We start from the raw sequence: 20,013 nt of genomic DNA, 5'->3' as shown, positions 1-20,013 counted from the left end.
GGTAGTAATTGCCTATGTGAAATGGAAATGTTAAACTTCATAAAGCTTGAGAATCTCTGAGAAGTAACATATATGCATACAATTAACATAATTACTCTTAGATAATAGTCCCCAGCTTGAGAAAAAGTTTGGTTTGACATTTAGTAATTAAGTCTCCTTGCATGATACTGCCTTGAGTTGGCAAAGTCACATACAAATCAGTGTAGAGGACTTTGACTTTTAAATGTTGAAAAATAATTGAAGCAGATAGGTCCCTAAAATATACTTTTATAATAGGAATAAAAACAATTTAATAAACCCACATTCACTTTCTATTTGATTGTTAAATATATAAAGAGATTTTACTTAAGATCTTTCTGTCTCAGAGAAACTCAGATTATCTAACTATATACTTTTTTTTTTTAAGAAAATAGAGTAGTTTACTCAACTCTTACTTTCTTTAAAACACTGCAGAATTGTGTATCTCTGTAATTTAAAACCATGTAATACAGCAAGCTAAGATTGGGGAGAATTTGATTTTAAATCTATGTTTTTCTTGGTTTTGTCTCCAGAAACAAATCTTGCTAAAATGTGCTCAGGAATTTTTAAACAGTCCATGAAAGGTGACAGGGATGTTAATCTCCACTTTAGCTCTGGCAACTTCACTCCAGTCCTTGGCATTAAGAATCAGGAGATAAGCAGGCTGTTGTCCTGCTCCAGGGCTTACCACCACACTCAGAACCACACCTGTTAATGAGAAGGATATTAGGGAATGTGGAGAAGAGAATCAAGGACTATATATTAAATGTCATTGAAATAAAATAGGAGGTATTACAAAAACCAAAGCAAACCAAACTAAACCATATAGATTGACATCTTGTCCTGACTCTCTCACCATCTGGTTGGGTGGCCACTCTAAAACGTTCTTTTAAACTCTTTAAATTCAAACTGAATTCTGGGAAGGGAGTGACCATATATCTTGCCCATTGTTATATCCCAGTAGTCTACTACAATGATTAGAACATAGTAGGTGTTCATTATATTTGATTGAATGAATAGATCTTTGTTTTTATTGCTAACATAAGATTTAACACCTTTTTTTTCTATTGTAAAAAAAGGTACTGTGACAGTCAAAAGAAAAATACATATTAAAGGGGTTTGAAAACAATAAGGTATTATCTCTTGTTGGCAGATTGCTTCCTCCAAATAAAATGAGAAAAACCTTTTACAGTTTTGACTGTAAGGGATGTATATGTAAAATAATTTAGCATGAAATGACTTTACAATGCCTTATTTTATTCATTTCTCTGTGGCTTTTATATTTTAATCCCAGGGAGTATAGTCTACCTCCCTGCCCCAGCTAACCAGAAGTTAACTAAGACTAATGCTTTATAATTGAGTTGCTGTACTATAGGGAGTAGCTCTGGATCTTTCCAACCCTAGCTAACTAAAAGTAAAAGCCAAATGCAGAGTTATAAAATAAAGCTGTATTCTCATTTTCTTTTATCTGTTAGAATACTCAATTTTCTACTTTAGAATGCTGAGCTTTTTCAGAAATGTATATAAGTCAGAAAAGGCAAAAACCTAGAATTCACATTTCTGTTTCTTTCTTCTCTCTGTCATCTAGAGCAGGCAGTGATGTTCTGTCATGACAGCAGATGGTACATTAGAATTTTTTCCAGAAATATGACCACAATATGAAACACATTTGCAATAGGCTTAACTTCCTTAGTGCTATGTCATTCTGTGGTATTAAGGATCATTTCTGAATAATCGGTGTGACTCCTCTCTTAGTGAATTAACATATGAAATTCCAATAAAAAGAGTGTTCAGATTTATCCATTGCTTGCATTACCATCATCTTCTTCCAAGGCATCTGGGTGAGAAACGAAAATGGGTTCTGATGGGTATGAATCAGGCTCTTGCCATATCCAAATTTCTTTAGTTTTAACATTCAGTTTACAGAGCTGCTTGTAAGAAAGAAAAGTAAATCAATTAACCAGTATTCTTCACTTGACTGGTATATGACTCAAAGTACTGTTCTAATATTAGTAAGATGGTTTAATTACCCTGTCTGGAACAAAGTGATTCAAGCCAAGTCCATAGGCGTATGTGTAAGGTTTCCCACCATACTTCTGGTAATTGATTTGAGGAAACTCAAATGCTACAAAGGAGAGTACATGTTAGGCAAACTCAGTTAATCTCTTTGAATGCAGTATTTTATTCTTTCTCATGTTGGGTTTTTCTCTAAATCACCTCACCTTGGCGAGGCCCTGAAAAGAGAACTTCAGGTTCCAGCCAGATGGTCTCATCACTGCACAGAATTGCAGTGGCAGTGGTATTGGGGAGAGTGACTAAATTCTTGCCTGTGTCAGCCTAAGAAAGAAGATGACAGAAACCTCCATGAGCAGGAAAGAACATCAAGCAACCATAAATACAGTCTTCCTGAGTTTTGTCTCCTGAGATCTAATTTCTTAAATCAACATATAGGAGGAACAGTGCCAGGAAAACTCTAGATGGGGACCTAGAGACATGACTGGGAAAGCTGTCTGTGTCTTTGTCAGTCACTGCCTGTGTATCACTGGCAAAGTCACATAACTTCCTGGACCCTCAATCTCATTTTTAAAAGAAGACAGTTCTTAACTAAAATTTAGGGCTCTGAGGAAGGGTATCTGAGAAAAAAATTATATTTTCTACAGAACAATTAAACCTCAACCACCAAGGGATCTATTTGTAGTATTTCTCTCTTTTATAATAAGAGTATATTTTGATGTTTGAAAAATATCACAGTTATTTTGTCAAAAGGAAAAAAATACATAGAAAGATGACTAGATCAAATGTTCTTTAAGATCTCTTGTTCTCCATTGCTTTTCAACACATACACACAATTTTAAAGGAAAGTTTATGAATGGAATGGATACCATGAGCTCTTTTTAAGAACATATTTATATATTAATTAATTTATTAAATATTTGAGCATATGTACATGGTATATTTCAGAGAATAAACTTCTTGTCTTTGTGCAGCTTACATTTTAGGTTGGGGACATAATAAATATAATTAATAGATGAAGCAAGTACAGCAGAAATGTGAGGAGAAAAAACAGAGCAGAGTAAGGGAAATCAGAAGGGTGAAGGGGAGATGGGTTGAAATGTTAATAAATAGTCAGGGTGGGTGAAAGCTGAGACAACAATGAAGAAGAGTGTTCAAGTAGAGAGAACAAATAATACAAAGATCTGAGATAGGAGGATACCAAATGTACTTGAGAAGAACTAAAGATACCAATGAAATTGTAACATGGTGAAGAACAGAAGAAATGAAGTGTAGAGGGGAAATGGATTACGTAGAACCAGATTATGTAGAACCTTGTAGGCCTTTGTGAAGACTAAAGTCTTTCTGTGAGTGAAATATGGGAAGATGGGAAGCCATTAGAGTGTTTAACAAAGGAGTGATAAGCTATGTTTTATTTTTAAAAAGATCACTCTGGCTCCTCTGTTAAGAGTGCTCTTGGCAGTAGGTGAAATACAAGTGTAGGGAGGCCATTTTTGTCTTGTAGTAGTATAGTCAGGAGAAAACAATGGTTTAGACTAGGCTAGTAGCTAGAGAGAAGTGCAAGTTGGAATCAAGAGGATTTCCTGAGAGATAAGGTAAGTGGTGGGAAAGAAGCATGAATTAAGAGAGGAATAAATTATGACATCAGGGTGTTTGGCCTGAACAATTAAAGGTAGATACCGCAACAGAGATGGAGACTATGGCAAGTCATATAAATTTTCTGGTAGGGAAAGATGAAAGTTTAATTGTGTCTTGCAAAGCCTGAGATGTTTATTGGACATCCAAATGGAGACATGGATTTGGCAATAGTATCAATGAATCTTGAATTAAAATGAAAGTTGAAAATATAAATGTAGGTTGATTTAAAGCATGGAATTTTACAAAGGGAATTAATGTACAAATAGAAGATAGAATGAGGGGCTGAGTTCTGGTGCCTTCCAACATTAAGAGATCTGCTAGGAACAAAATGAGAGTAGTGCAGGTGGGAGCAAAAGGAGTGAAGAGAAGGATTTGTAGGAGTGTAAAATAACGGCATGATATGAGTGGTCCAATGACAAGGGGAGAGGAGAGATGATACAGGAGACGAGGGGGAGGAATTGCTTGAGTAATGTCCTTGAGTGGGTGAAGAAAGATGGAGGGACTAGTTCTGGATAGGATGATGGTTAATTCGGTATGAGTACAGATGCTAGTGGGTGGGTAAATGTGGTGGCAGAAATCTATGTTCTTTTCTGATTCCTTTCATTTGTTTCAGTGAAATAAGAAGCAAAGCCAACAGCTGAGCTTGAGTGTGGAGGTGGGAGGTGTTAGAAATTTTAAGAAAAAAGGTGTGAAATATTTAACTTGAAAGGTGGGAGAGTAAATGAAGTTAGGAAATATAGCCCTAAGGTTTGTGGTCATACATTTAAAAATGGTCCAATTAACATGATTGAGTGTTTTTAACACTTAATTTCAGCCTCAGAGGTATAAGTATGGAGTGGGTGGAGAGCTGAATTTAACTAGGATTGTGATTTTGACAAATGAGTCTGACAAAGTAAGAAAGAGAGGAGAGAAATGAAGATCTATACATGAGGTGATTATAATTATTAACCATGGAATTTTTATTGAGTAAAGAGGGAAGATAAGGAGTGAGGGAGGAATTGTGAGATGGTAGTAGATTTAATGGATTGGAGGTTTCTAGTGGGTATCATGGTAGGGGAAGCAATCTTGAACGGTAGCAATCAGACTCTGTCATGCATGAAACTAAAATGGAAGAGGCATGGTCAGAGGTAGTTACAAGGTCAAGGATATGACCATTGGGAGTAAGTGGTTGAGGTAATTGAAAACCAGAGTGATGGGAGAGGTCAAGGAACTGAGAGAAGTTTTTGGATGACTCACCTGTGATGTCTGTATTTATTTATTTATTCATTCATTCATTCATTCATTCATTTATTTGTTTTAAAGATTTATTTACTTATGCATACAAGAATGAGGTTACAGGCCAGAGGTGTTGGTGGCCGGTGAGAGGATTCACCAGAGACAGAGTGGGGAACAAAACAGGCAGATTGACCAAGGTACACTGCTGATGGGAGCAGCGGGCAAGTCAGGAGAGGTCTGCTGCGCCATATGTGTTGCTCCCTGGCCGGGGATAGAACTCATGCTGTAGTGGCTGCAGTTAGCTTCATAGGTTGTGTCTTAACCCCTTGTGCCACCAGGGAGGTCCTGTGATGTATATATTTAAATCATCAAGGGTCTGGAGTAGATCTGGGGAATGTGACATTAAGCTGGGAGGGGGAGCGTGGTGGCTAGCGGATGACGACAATAATGAGGGGTATACATGTGTAGATACCACGTGGCTATATATTTGGCTGAAATGAGATTAAGAATTGGGAGCTATAAAGGGTGGAGGGAAGGAACAGTGGTCTGGAAGATGCAATGAAAAATAAAGAGGACACCTATCCCAACTCTGGCCATAGGAGGAGGAAATGCCACCCCTGGATATTGCTGCAGGACATACCAATGTCCTTTAGAGAGAACCACAGTTTGGTTAAAGAATGAAGGTAGAGGAAACACTGTGAGAAGAGGATAATGGGAATTTTTTTGGTAATGTGTGATGAATTAAGAGGAAATAATGAAAGATTTTCAGGGTAGAAAAGGATTGGGAAATGAGGTATAAACAGAGGAATAGATTTTATGAAATTTTGTGAAATGAGGCTTCAATGCTTAGTGGTGATGTTAGGAAAAAGAGAGTGATATGTGTCATAAACATGTTTATGACATGTTTGACATACATGTAATTATTATATGTATGACTTATATGACATACATAAAAGTTTGAATGTCTATGTCAAACATACTAGGTGATGTTTCAGTTTAATTATTTTGCTGTTCTATCTTATTTAACTATTAAATTACTTTGTAATGAAGAAATTTTTAACATCATCTTTGTCTTCCTCAAAAAGCAGTCTCTTGGGCCTCCCTGGTGGCACAAGGAGTTAAGACGCAACCTATGAAGCTCTCTGCAGCCACTGCAGCACGAGTTCAATTCCCAGCCGGCCAGGGTGCTACCCACATGGTGCAGCAGACCTCTCCTATCTTGCCTGCTGCTCCCCTCAGCAGTGTACTTCAGTCAATCTGCGTGTTTTGTTCCCCAATCTGTCTCTGGTGAATCCTCTCACCCTCCACACCTTTGGCCTGTCTGTACCCCATTTCTTGTATATATAAATAAATAAATCTTTAAAAATAAAAAAGCAGTCTCTTCCTTTCGACTCCTGTCTTCTTTGTTTTTTAAACAACTGCATTTATCCTTTAGTGAAGTAATCTCACTTCTGAGAATCTATCTCATTAATATGACTGCACATAGACAAAATAATATACAAGCAGAGTTATTCCTCGTTATATTATCTGTAATAGCAAAAGATGGAAAACAACTCTAGTTCAGCATTAAGGGACCTTTGTGTATGCTCACACAAAGAATACTGTGCAACTGAAAAAAGCAAAATCTTCAGAATACATTGTTCAATCTCAAAGGCAAGGAACTAAATAATGGATATAGAAAGCCAATTTTGTGTAATGGGAAATAATAAATATATATATATGTATATTTGTATTTCCTTATGTTTTCATAAACAAATAAATGGAAGACTGAAAACTCCTACATAGGAAATGAAGGGAAAGAGAAAGGAACAAATGCAGATAGAAGTTGGAGTGAGCCTTTGCAGTGTATATCTTCAAATGTAATTTTGGCCTTTCAACTCCTTAAATGTGCTTCTTATTGAAAAAGAATAAAGATACATTTAAAGAGACTGTCATTATCTTAATCAGTAAACTAGGAACTTCAGGCATTTTATACTCTTTCCTCTTCTTTGCCCTCCCTTAATCTGTTCATTATCTCACCTTCCCCTAATTTATGATTGATTGCTTCCTTTTGAACTCTTAGAAGCATAGACTGCAGTCACTGCTTCCACATTCTCACAAATTTATTACTACCTTGACACCTATTTCTGCCTCTCTCAACCTATTTTCTTGGACATCACCAAATCTGGTGTTTCATTCTTTATCCTTTTCAACGTATCGAAATCAGAGGACACCAATGAAACACTCCTTTGCCCTATCCTATGGGACATCAACTGTAACTCAGGGTCTTTGGCACTTTTCCCTTTTTCTTTTTTGTCCCTTTTCCTATCACTTTCTGCATATGGGTATTACCCAAAATTCTTTGCTTCATTTCTTCTCTTTTAGCATGTTTTAGCTATCAATTTTCTCATTTTAAAAATAAGCAATTTGTTTATTTCTTTTAGAAAACTTACTCTGAAGTATGATTTTTTTCCTGCTAGCAGTCTCATTTATCTGTTTTTATATGTTTGATCATCATTTCAATGCCAGTAGCTACCAACTCTTTTCTTACAACCCTAATTTGTCTCACAAAGTCCTGTACCTATATAGGAGAGCCCAAAAGACACCTTCAGGAAGATGTTTTGATGCTGATGATGATAACAAGTATTTATTTAACAAATTGTGTCAGGGACTATATTTAATGCTTGACATGTTTCACCTCATTTACTGATCATTACAATCCTATAAGATGGGTGTAAGGAAAGAAAATTTAAAGTTAATAAAATTAACTGAAAATTTCACAGTTAATAAATGGCAGAACTTAAAATTGAGCCAGAGTCTGTTCAACTTATGTCGTTGCTTTTACCCATTATCTCTTCTTCCTCATAGTTCTACAGTTCATGTTTATTTCCAAACCTGCCCTACTTGAAATATTCCCAATTTCCAAAGGCATTAGTCTAGACATATAGACTTAAAGGATCTCTATGAGCATTTATATGTCTAAGATTTAATTCATCCAGCCATCCAATCAAATGCAAGATTCTCTTAATTCCACTTGCAGGAACTCTCTTTTTTGTCTGTGTTTGTTTTTTACTACCACTACATTTTCTATAAACTGAATGATTTTAATTGTCTCCTATTCTGGTTCCCTAATTCCCTTCTTTCTGCACTTTTAATATATATATATATATATATGTGTGTGTGTGTGTGTGTGTGTGTATGTGTGTGTATGTCTGTGTGTATGTATATACATATATGTGTGTGTAATATATACACGTGTTCATATGTTCCTTTCTGCCTTTGTAGAAGCTTTTACTTAATTGTAATGCCCCATTTAAATCTCCTTTTCCTTTCTCATTCTTTAAAGTAGCTTACTTTACAGCAGTAGTCTGGTTCCAAATCAAGTTAACTTCCCACTGCATCTGATCTAAGCCTTGGGTACAATGTTTTATATTCCATGTAGCTGCCTCAACCACTTTTGTGTATATGTTTCATATAGACATGAAAGAAAGTGTATTCTCATGCATCTATTGTGAAATTTTATTTTTCTTACTTTGATGGGCATTTCGATCAAACTAAAAAAATCTTTATTGCTCTGATATTCTATAAAGACAGTCACTGAATACAGGGAGCCAAGGTAGAAATAAAGTGATATCTAAAACTTTTAGTACTTTTTATGCTCTAATGGTATTTTAAGAAGATTTGTAGAAAACTAAAATAATGGGTTATTTCCTAATAAGAACACCTTTTGATGTTTCATTTCTCTAGAATTTCAAATTATGAATTAATTTATGTTTATTATTGACAAAAGACCCCAGGAATCAGTGGTCTGCACTATTCACTGAGAAAGTATTAAAAGTATTTTGTAAATGAAAGAATAGCAGATTTAAACTCAAAACCTAGTTTTCATTTTGGCTCTGCCGCAGTTTGCTTTTGCTAAATCATGCCATTTTTGTAAGTTCATTTCCTCATTTGTAAAACTAGGGGAGTTGAATTAGTTTATTTTTAAAGCTCCTTCCAGCTCTGAAATTTCAAGAATCTATATGTATAAGCATAAAAAAGCATAAAATCCTGAGTGAGATGAAACATCCTGGTTATATCTGAAATCTCATAGATGGCAGTTACCTTGTCAATATTCAAAGGAAGTACATATCTTCTAACCTCAGGCTGGGGAGCCTTTCTAGCATTTTTTTTCACCTCTTCCCAGTTTTCACGTAAATTGGCTAAATATAAATAATTGTAGACAAATTCAAACCTGTAAAAGTAAGAAGTCAAGAATGAGCACAAATACAAATAATTTTAGAGAGATGATTCATGTCTTTTGAAAGCACAAGTGCCTGAGTATTCTTATTCCCCAGCTCAGAAACTGCTAATGACCCAGGCATATTAGAACTATTTCCTCCTTCCCCCATTGGGTGAAAACAAAGAAATCTGCCTAGTGTATATGATTAAATAACAGCAAACTTCAATACTTCCTATTCTGTTTCTTCATCAATTATTCTTTTTCTATTTGTATTTTCAGGGGATATATATATATATAAATATATATATATATAAATATATATATATTTGTGGGTATTGGGACCTCCCTGGTGGTGCAAAGGGTTAAGATACAGCACTATGAAGCAATCCACAGCCTCTGCAGCACAAGTTCGATCCCTGGCTGGCCAGGGAGCATCCCCATGGCACAGTAAACCTCTCCTGTCTTGCCCGCTGCTCCCCTCAGCACTGTATTTCAGTCAGTCTGCCTGTACTGTTCCCAACTCTGTCTCTGGTGAATCCTCTCACCCACTCATCTCTGACCTGCACCCCAGCTCTTGTATGCATAAATAAATAAATGAATTCTAAAAAAAAAATGTGTGGGTATTTCTGATTACCTGAATTCCCTTCTGCTTTCTCAATTATATTTTGGGATTTAAGCATATTTAATGCTTTTTAAGATGTGACTCTAATTTGCAAAGATGGAATCATCTTGGAAAAGGTCCCTAATTTTCAGGAGCTACCAGGCAACATTTCAACCAACATCTTTCCTTACCCCTTCCAACAACAGAGATCCACAATCAGAAATTCATTGTCTTCATAGGTGTTGATGTGATGGAAGAGGTTAAAAGAAGAGGTCCTATATTTATTATTAAGATACTTTCTTCTTTTTTTGTCAGCAATATGTAGCCAAACCTACAAAAGTGAGGACAATATTTTGATGCATTTAACAAGGAAAAAAGTGTACATTATGGAACATACTTTCTCCAGAAACATAAACCTGGTAAATAAATGTAAGACTTACCCCCATTGTTTCATTGGACTCAAAGCAATCCATGTAATTGGCTCCCCAAAGACTCCATGAAGAAAGGAACTTTAGGAGGTTAATTTTGACTGGTGTCTCCACAAAAACAATATAGTTGGGAGTCAAACCAAAACTGTTCAGAAACACAAATGGACTTTGAATGGGAAAGGTTGATTTTCAAATCACAAAGAAGTATATACACATAAGGTATGCTTAGTTACATGAGTCAACAGAGTCTATAGGAAATTAATTACATTTTAAATTTGGATTTCTGAAAGAAAATGTTATGATCAAGACTGGTATCAAAGGTACATAAAGTAGATTTTAAACTTAAGTTTTCCTGAAGATTTATAGCAGGCCTTCCAATTACCTATGGACATAAGATGGCTTGAATCGGTCACTGCAGGGGAATTGTACGATGACCTCTGACTTGCTTAATGGATCTTCCTTGTCTGAAATAAAGTGATTTTAAAAGGCTTAAGAACAGCTTCTTTTTTTTCTTTTGTTAAACACAAAGCATTTAAAACAGTTTATGCAAACAAAAAATGCATGTCAGATCTTGACATTTTTTAGTTTATTTTCATGTACTAGTCATTTGAATTTCTTAACAAAATTTTCTGTGAAATTGCAATCACCCAGGAAAATCTAAATAGCAGCAGATTTGGAAAATTGCACTAACATAGTATTGCAGCAGGCAGAATAGTGTAGATTAGTCTCACAACAAATGAAGGTGAGTTCTAAGTCAGGGAAGTAAAGTAAAACTTTAGTATGGTCAAAATGACTTTTACAATCTCCTAAATTGCCTATAAAATGTAGTATAGGCAGGGCTGTGTCAATAGCCCTGTACAATATTCTTATGTGCATTAAAATTTATTTACTACTGAATCAGTAGTCGTCAAACTTTAGTATGTGCCAGAATCACAAAAAGAGAGTCTTAAAGTACTGATTGTGGGTCTACCACCATAATTATTCATTCACCCTGCCTCAGATTGGGCTCAAGATTTTTAATTCTAACAGATTTGCGGGTGGCTCTGCTAATCCAGAGACTAAGTTTTAATAACTACTCTAAGCAATATTTAACAAAAATCAATGTACGTTCAAATAAGTCTATCATCAAGAATTTCTGGCAATAAATGGAAAATTCTAAAAAGTATTTTGCCTTCTGTTGTAATAGTCTTTCTCTATATTAATGTGAATTGATAGATTTGTTTGCAGTTCAGAAATTAAACACACTCCACATATTTAGTACACTTATAAATATATGTGTATATGCTATTACTGTGAACATATATTTGTTTAAAAATTTAATTTTGCCCAGCACATGAATAAGTGTTTAATAAATGCTTACTTGAGTTGAACCTAAATCTTCTATTCTCAAATCCACATATATACTATGTATGTAAAACACCATGGAATAGAATTTGACCACTTGTTTTCTGTATTTTCAAGTTGTTATATTCTGCCTTGGTGCCCTTAGGCATTGGTTTCCTAGTAGAATAGGAGTAAGAGCAATTATCCTAAAATACAACAGTAATTTAACTGTGTCTCAAATGCTATTGCAGTCTGGCATCCTTAATTTCTAATAATTTTCTACAATATAGACACTCACTTTAAGAAGAGTTAAACTGGCAAACTGACCTGCTTGTAATGGAGGAATTTTTATAACACTATAGGCAATTGAAAAATTTTTCCCAAAGCAATTGCCAATGTTGTAAACAGTTCCATCACTTTCAATGTGGGGATGAGCAGTAGCTCCATTGACAGAGATGTAGTTGCAAAGATCTACCTATGGAGGAAGAGTAAATATCATCTGTGATAAGAAAAAGATAAATTTACACTGTTGGTACCTGGATCTGACCTCACTGCTACTGTTTATACCTCCACCCCAAGTGCATTTTCTCTTTCTTTCCATCTCTCTGGACATTACACTATTTTAGTTCTAACTGAATTCTCTTCAGTCTTCAGTGCAGAGCTCTCCTCTAACCCTTATGCTAATCCTTCCTGCTTCTGGAAGATGAGAGTTCTCTCTGACTGGGTTCTTCAACTGATGTATACTATATACTGCTTTGATTCGTTATTCTTTTGCACAAATAAGCTGCCCTCAAATGAATAATAATCTTGAATCTTGGAAAAATTGTATTAGATTGAATTGTATAAAATTGCTGATATAGTTTTACTTCTAATGAAAATGTCCACAAGAAGGGGTAGGTAGTGCTCGCTTCGGCAGCACATATACTAAAATTGGAACGATACAGAGAAGATTAGCATGGCCCCTGCGCAAGGATGACACGCAAATTCGTGAAGCGTTCCATATTTTTCAATTCAAAATGGATTAAAGAACTAGACATAAGACCTGAAACCATAAAATACATAGAAGGAAATATAGGTGAAACACTACGGGACTTGCACATCAAAGACATCTTTACAGACACATCACCCAAAGCAGTGATAGTGAAGGCAAAGATAAACAGCTGGGACTACATCAAATTAAAGAGCTTCTGCACAGCAAAAGAGACAATAACCAAAACAAAGAGAAACCCCATCAACTGGGAGAACATTTTTGCACCCAACACTAATGATAAAGGACTGATCACAAAAATCTGCAAAGAGCTGATGAGACTCAGCAACAACAAAGAAAATAATCCAGTCAAAAAATGGGCAGAAGAGCTAAAAAGAAACTTCTCTGAAGAGGAAATGCAAATGGCCAACAGACATATGAAAAAATGTTCAACATCACTTGTAATCAGGGAAATGCAAATCAAAACTACCATGAGATACCATCTTACACCAGTGAGAATGGCACATATTAAAAAAACTAGCAACAACAAATGTTGGCGAGGGTGTGGAGAAAAAGGAACTCTCCTGCACTGTTGGTGGGAGTGCAAACTGGTCCAACCACTATGGAGAGCTGTGTGGAGATTTCTGGACCTACTAAACATAGAGCTTCCATATGATCCAGCAATTCCACTCCTAGGTATTTACCCAAAGGACACAGAAACATCAATTCCAAAGAACACCTGCACCCCTATGTTTATAGCAGCACTGTTTACAATAGCTAAGCTTTGGAAACAGCCCAAATGCCCCAAAATAGATGACTGGATCAAGAAGATGTGGTACATATATACCATGGAATATTACTCAGCATTCAAAAAAGATAAACACATGCAATTTGCAGCAACATGGATGGCGCTGGAAGGGATCATGCTCAGCGAAATAAGCCAGAAAGAAAAGAAAAATACCGGATGGTCTCACTCATAGCAGGAATCTAGAAAACTTAAATAAGGGACCAGGAAAATGAATATAAGAAAGTGAAAATCAAAATCAACAAAAAACTATGAACCAGAGACACTTTTTGGGGGGTGGGGGGCGGGAGGGGAGGGATTGGGGTCAGAATGGGGGGTTTGCAATTGTATGGGGGAATATAAAAATAAAATTTATTATTTAAATTAAAAAAAAAAAGAAGGGGTAGGTAGATTTGTGCAACATGCTTACCATGAATGGCAGAGTTAACAGTATTAGTTGCTACAATTTTTTGAGTACCACATACATGCTAGGTCCACATTAGCCTACAAAAGCCATGAAAGGCAGGGACTGTTACTTACTCACTGGTATGACATTGCATATGGTATAAGTTCTGGAACATGGAAGGGACTAGTAAATATTTGTGTCACAAATGAATATGTTAGTCTTTTTAAACGGTTTTCCTCCAATCCACAGTGTGTTTAAAATTTCAGGGATGAAGAATCAAGGTTTGCCCTATGTTACAGAGATAGTAACTGATGACAGAGCAAGGATCTGAAACTTATCTGGCTCTCATGTTCTTTCCACCAAATTGCACAGTTGATTTAATTCCAAGTTGCAAATTCTAAATTCCTGAGGAATGTTGCCTGAGCAGTTTGTCCTACCTGCTTAATTGTCTCCAAGGTCTCAGGATTAATCTTTGTAATGAAGTTGGTCTCTGTGCATGCATAGTAATCTTCCCCCACTGGGTAGATATTAACAAGGGCATTGTCAGTAACCTCCACTCCTCGAAAGTAAGAAAAAAACCTGCAGAAGCAAATGGATTTTTCAGTCCAATAACTTTCAAGCCATGAGAGAAAAAGGACTAATGTAGAGTGTCTAATAACAGGCAATGTGGTTTCAGTAACCTGGAAAATATATTCTTGCAGGGATCTGGGAAAGCACAGGTGCCAAATTCTGTTATGACAATCCTTTTCTCAGTCATTGCCCGTACATAAGCATCAGTTCGGATGAACCTAAAGGACATTGAGATTTGGGAAAAGGTCATAGACAGCATGGTCCACATGGAACTTAGATTGGTCATTCTACTCTTTATCATACATCCATCACATGAACAATGAAGAATTTTGCCCAGTTACTTCCTCAGGTGACCAAGGGAGAAACAATGAACCATAAATTTCAATTTATGTCTTCTAAACTTCACAGTGACATGAGGAAATCAAAGCTCTGAGAAATTAAGTTATTAGCATATGTGGCGTAGCTGGGTTAGAACTCATGTTGCCAAAGCTGGAAAACATATCTTTCTATATTATAACACTCAGCCACCACAGGACCTCTGAACTTATAACCCATCAACCTATTCTTCCTCGGGAAATATAGGCCATGGTGTTGAGATATATTTCTTTGAATATCTCTAATGTCCTTCTTGAATTTTTCTTAAAATTTAATATGCTGTTGCTCGGCAAAATAAGCCAGAAAGAAAAAGAAAAATACCGGATGGTCTCACTCATAACAGGACTCTAGAAAACCTAAATATGGACCAGGAAAAAGAATAACTATAAGAAGATAAAAATCAAAATCAACAAACAACTATGAACCAGAGACACTCTGGGGGCGGGGGGAAGGAGGGATTGGGGTCAAAATTGGGGTTGCAATTGTATGGGAATATAAAAAGAAAAAAAAAGAAAAAAATTTAATATGTTGTATTTTCCTAAAACTGACAAAAATAAACACATTTTCTCCCCCCCAAAATTAATTTTATGGCTTTTAAAAATAGGCATTCTTGGGCCTCCCTGGTGGTGCAATGGGTTAGGACACAGCACTATGAAGCTATCCGCAGCCACTGCAACACAAGTTCAATCTCTGGTCAGGGAGGTGACCTACATGGCACAGCAGACCTCTCATGACTTGCCCTCTGCTCCCCTCAGCAGTGTATTTCAGTAGCTCTGCCTGTTCTGCTCCCCACTCTGTCTCTGGTGAACCCTCTCACCCCCCACACCACTGGCCTGTACCACAGTTCTTGTAAGCATAAACAAATAAATCTTTAAAAAAAAATAAAGTAGGTATTCTTGAATCCAGTCTCACACAGACATAGCCTAGAATTTCTTATGTGGAGAGCTAATTGAAATCTGATTTTTTACTTTCATAAAGATGAACAAGTTCCAAGGCATTTAAAAGGCAAATCAAAGTATTGTCTGCCCTCCAAAATTGGCTTTCATAGATAATTTTTTGCCTGAGGTCATCTGTTTCTCTACTATTGCATTCTAACGTATCCTCACTATTCCAAGCGTCTATTTACTCCTCCTTCTAAAGTCTCTTTCCAGTAAATAAAATCTGTGGCCATTAATCAAGCTACTAACAGGTCTGAATATTAAAGCACAAGGCAAACTATTTATTGTGGTGTTAATGGGAGCTTCCTGGAGTGACGGCTTAATCCTTCAAACCTTTTAGCTATATTCTCCTATTTTTAAGAAAACTCTCCTTTGTATCAGTATTATTAATACATATTTGGTCCTTACTTCCTTTGTGACATGCCTTCTTCCATCCCAGTGGTGTTTCTGATTATCATGTAATAACTGTAATAATAGCTGTGATTATTGCTGAATGCTTCCCATATGTGAGGTATTGTGTTTTCATTTAATTCTTGTAATAAAGTAGATTCTATTATTTCTCCCATTTTATAGATAACAAAGCAAAGAATTAGAGATTAGCTGACACGTGGTGTCTTGAAGCCAGACATATCAGACGCCGAAACCCTAGTTCTTAGCAGCTTCTTTACCCCAGAGTATAGCTCCCTGGTGTCTATGCATTCACACTGCCCGGGAGGATTCTGAGAAGAAATGAATATATAAGTGCCCTCTTGGTTTCAGAAGGTTGAAAAGCACAACAGAGAGGAGCTGAGCAAGGCTTCATCTCTGGGGGTAGGGAGAATGGAATCAAGTCCTCTTTTACCTTCTATGGTACGTGACGTGTCCTTCTTTAAAGTCAAATTTGTGCAGAAGGGCTTGCCCATCAAACAGGTGGTAAAACGGCTCAGACCCAACTTCAAAGAGTCCAGGCCCACATCGAAGGAGACTGCCGGTGAGCCAGAGTGGGATCCTGCCTGTGATGTAGGTAGATGCAGATCTTGTTTGTTACTTCTGCTCTTGCCTAGACTCAGCCCTGGTATGTGCTGTAGCTATTAGCAGCCCAGTGGGAGAGCTTCTTCTTTACAAAACTAGCAATGATTTTCATTCCCAGTTCTCACACTGGGTGGCAGTTAGGACATACTCTTTCCTAAGGACTTGCCTCCCTATCACTAGGAGAGCAAGTAGGGGAAATGTGGCATTGTCTCAGGGTTTCACTAAAGGATTAGAGAAGGGAAAAAGCATCTTGAAGGGAATGGAATTTTCCACCTAACAGATTTCCCCAGAAACCAATACATTTGCTTTTTTACCATCTTTCTTTTAAGAAGAATTTCAAATTTCTTTGACATATTTTGATGAGTGTGGGTAAAAGGAGCAAAGATCAAGACATTTAAAATAAGTGCACTTACAGAAGAAATCCCTTAAATGAAACAACAAGAATACTGGCTTTTAAACGTCTGTAGCTACACCTCTTTGAGGGCATGGGCTATATTTTGCAGCCTGCAGTAGCAGAAAGCACATGGGGCTGGGTGTCAGGAACCTGGTTCTGGTTTAGGATTTGCCATGTGTCATATCTGGGCCTCAGTGTCCTCATCTGCAAAATGAGGACACAAGAAAGAACTTAAGTTCTTTCGGTTTAAGCAGTTAGGTTAATATCCTTTCATCCAATTGAAAGTACAGTGTTTGGCAGCAATTGCTTTTTTTGTTTTTTGTTTAAACAAATGTGTTATTTCCTATAGCTTAAATTTACAGCCCACTTGATAAGGATTTATAAGCCTAAAAAAATACTTGAAAAGAAAGCCTGGCTAACTAAAAGTAATGTTAATTGTTAGAACCTAGCTTGTTAGCTTCAGAGTCTAGAACATTTGACTCATCCCTTTTATTTTGCAGAAGAGTAAATTGGGTGGAAAGACTTGCCAGTATTTGGCGCTTCCCACAACTCCTGTCTAAGCAAGGATGCTGTGTGGTTCATTGCGTGTCTTTAGATAATGATAACAATAGTAACAATAACTATTATCTATTGAACACTTGTGTTGGATACTGGGTGAATCTGTTTTCATTCTCTCATTTAATCTTCAGAACATCTCTATGAGGTAAACTTTGGTTTTTGGTAGTTGAGGGAATTGAGGCTTAGAAAGTTTAAGTAACTTGGATGATGTGCAGCTTATAGTCATAGAGCTGTGATCAGCCCTCCATCTGTCTGGCCCCTGAACTAAGACTCTTCCAAAATAACCGGCATGATATTTATCACCCGGGCCTCCCTGGTGGCGCAAGGGGTTAAGAAACAACCTATGAAGCTGTCCACAGCCTCTGCAGCATGAGTTCCATTTCCCAGCTGGCCAGGGAGCTACCCACATGGCGCAGCAGATCTCTCCTGACTGACTTACCACCCGCTGCTCCCCTCAGCAGTGTATTTCAGTCAATCTGCCTGTTCTGTTCCCCACTCTGTCTCTGGTGAATCCTCCCACCCCCCACACCTCTAGCCTGTACCCCCAGCTCTTATATGCATAAAAAAATAAATCTTAAAAAAAAAAAGAAATTTACCAACCTTTCATGTAACTTTCCCAGATGCTTGTCAATGGACCTTTGTTTATCCAGACACTTATAGAACAGACATTTATAAAACATTCACTATATTGTAGGCACTGAACTAGGCAATGACTAGTTTAAAGATGTCAAAGATTTAAGTCTAGGCCTCAAGGAATTCCAATTAAGTAGGATTTTTCTATATTAGAGAAGTAAAGGAAAGGTAGATGAGAGGAAATGGGTTCTTGGGATGATAAAAAAAATGCAAACCTTCAGATTTCCTCATTGTATCTCCCAGGGGAAGCCAGTACTGAGTTTCGCCAATGAATAAAGAGACAAGAGAGATCTCAGAGATAGGACGACTTCAAGATTAGTGAGACCAACCTGTAACATGAGCTGTGAGTGGCGAGGACAGTTCCTCTACAGTTTCAAACAGTTTCTTGTAACCTCCAGCAGGATGCTCGACTCTGAAAGGGTATAATAATGAGGAAGAATAATGGCATGATGGAATAATGTTAATACTTAAAGAAGGCCAGGAGACAGAGGCAGAGCTCCAGGAGAAAAAGTTCTCTGTGGCTCTGTGCTAATCCATCACTGTCAGTCTCGCCTGGTCTGGAGCACATGGGGCTTGGGGGTATAGAAAGCACTGATTTGTGACAGTCAGTGCTACTCCTCTGATGTCAGGGAAAATGATCTCCATTTTAATGTGACAAGGATTTAATCCTGCCCTCTGTAGTTTTCCTGTATTTCTGAAGACAAATCAAATGATCCTGGTTCTCTTCTTGACAGTCCTTCTGACAGAATTACTCCTCTCTACCCTTCCACTCAGCTTGCAGCATCTCCTTGTTGATTCTCTTGCCTCACAGTTTCAATCCCCTTTACTCCTACACATTGGGAGAAGACAGTTTTTTGGGTCAGTACCTCATCCTTTGCTATTCATTTGTATTATACCTTTATTTCTCCCTATTATCTCATTTCTTCACCTATTCCCAAGAGCTAAAAGTACTTTTAATTTTTTTTATTAGATCAAGAGATTCATGTTTAATATGTGTACATATTTTCTACCTCCATTCTTAGGGTCTATTTTCTGACTTCTTAGAGTGGGAGCTCTGACCAGAGTCCCAAATCATAATTATAGTTTATTAAGCATTTACTCTGTGCCCCACACCATCAAAAGAATATTGTGTGTTAATAGTGCATTTAAATCTCACAGCACCAGTGTATTCATTTTATATATGGAAAAACCTAGAATTCTAAAAGTTAAGTAATTTGCCCAAAATCCTATAGCTAGGAAATAGCTGAGCAGGAAGTGGAAGTCTAATCATTAAAATCTTCATTTTCAGAACTGCTTCCAAGATCTAGTCTAAGTCACATAACTCCCACTGTAGCCTAACCCTGAATTATGGATATTTGCTTCTATATATAAATAGGAAGAAACTCCTCCACCAAGACCCAGGCCTCCCTAAATAGTTTATCAGTCCTCTTTAGGAGCTCTAGAAAAAGTCCAGTTACCATCAACCCACTAAAGCACTGAAAAAAATCTCCCAGAGATACTTACTTAGTGGACATTTTCTCTTGGTGGAGGACTGAGAGTTCTGGCACCAAGTACAGAATAAGTTAGGAGCCTTTATATGCCCTCTACATCCGCCAAAAGTCATGGTGTTGGGAATCCTTTCCCATCCCCTCAGCTGAGGGAAGACAGAAGTAGCTTTCAGTGTTCACATTCTTCTGATACTTAAGCATTATTTGGGGTTATGGTTTCCACGAGTTTTTTTTTTTTTTTGGCTATTTTCCAGAGACCTCAATCCTTCCTAAGAAGATTGTAAAGTAGATTAGAAAGAAAGGAGTTATATGGGAATGGTTAGCAGTAAGCCTGAGCTGATCCAGTGGAACCTGGTACCTCTCTCTGGTGCTCATCTCTCTCCCCCACCTCTGTTCCCTCATCTTCACTCTCATTCATTTATTCATTCGAACTGCAACACTGGTTCGATCTAG

At 37.0% G+C, this 20,013-nt stretch overlaps 1 protein-coding gene across 1 annotated transcript; it reads right to left on the bottom strand.

Annotated features, from left to right (window-relative positions):
* Window positions 1-574: 574 nt before the first annotated feature.
* Window positions 575-18,478, bottom strand: RPE65 (retinoid isomerohydrolase RPE65; the record flags this gene model as incomplete). The annotated part of the gene is made up of 13 exons (XM_084242773.1): window positions 18,399-18,478; window positions 16,319-16,465; window positions 14,275-14,382; window positions 14,032-14,173; window positions 11,765-11,912; window positions 10,497-10,578; window positions 10,127-10,259; window positions 9,878-10,017; window positions 8,968-9,097; window positions 2,241-2,355; window positions 2,049-2,143; window positions 1,835-1,946; window positions 575-726 (listed from the first exon to the last, which is right to left on the bottom strand). The coding sequence occupies exons 3-13, from the start codon at window positions 14,349-14,351 to the stop codon at window positions 575-577; spliced, it is 1,326 nt and encodes a 441-aa protein (XP_084098899.1). The 5' UTR covers window positions 14,352-14,382; window positions 16,319-16,465; window positions 18,399-18,478.
* Window positions 18,479-20,013: the final 1,535 nt, after the last annotated feature.

Source organism: Talpa europaea (genome assembly GCF_964194135.1).
Source record: "Talpa europaea genome assembly, chromosome: 9".
In the NCBI taxonomy this organism is placed as follows: domain Eukaryota; kingdom Metazoa; phylum Chordata; class Mammalia; order Eulipotyphla; family Talpidae; genus Talpa; species Talpa europaea.
The sequence above is the reverse complement of the archived record's forward strand: the minus strand, read 5'-3'. Positions and strand labels throughout refer to the sequence as shown.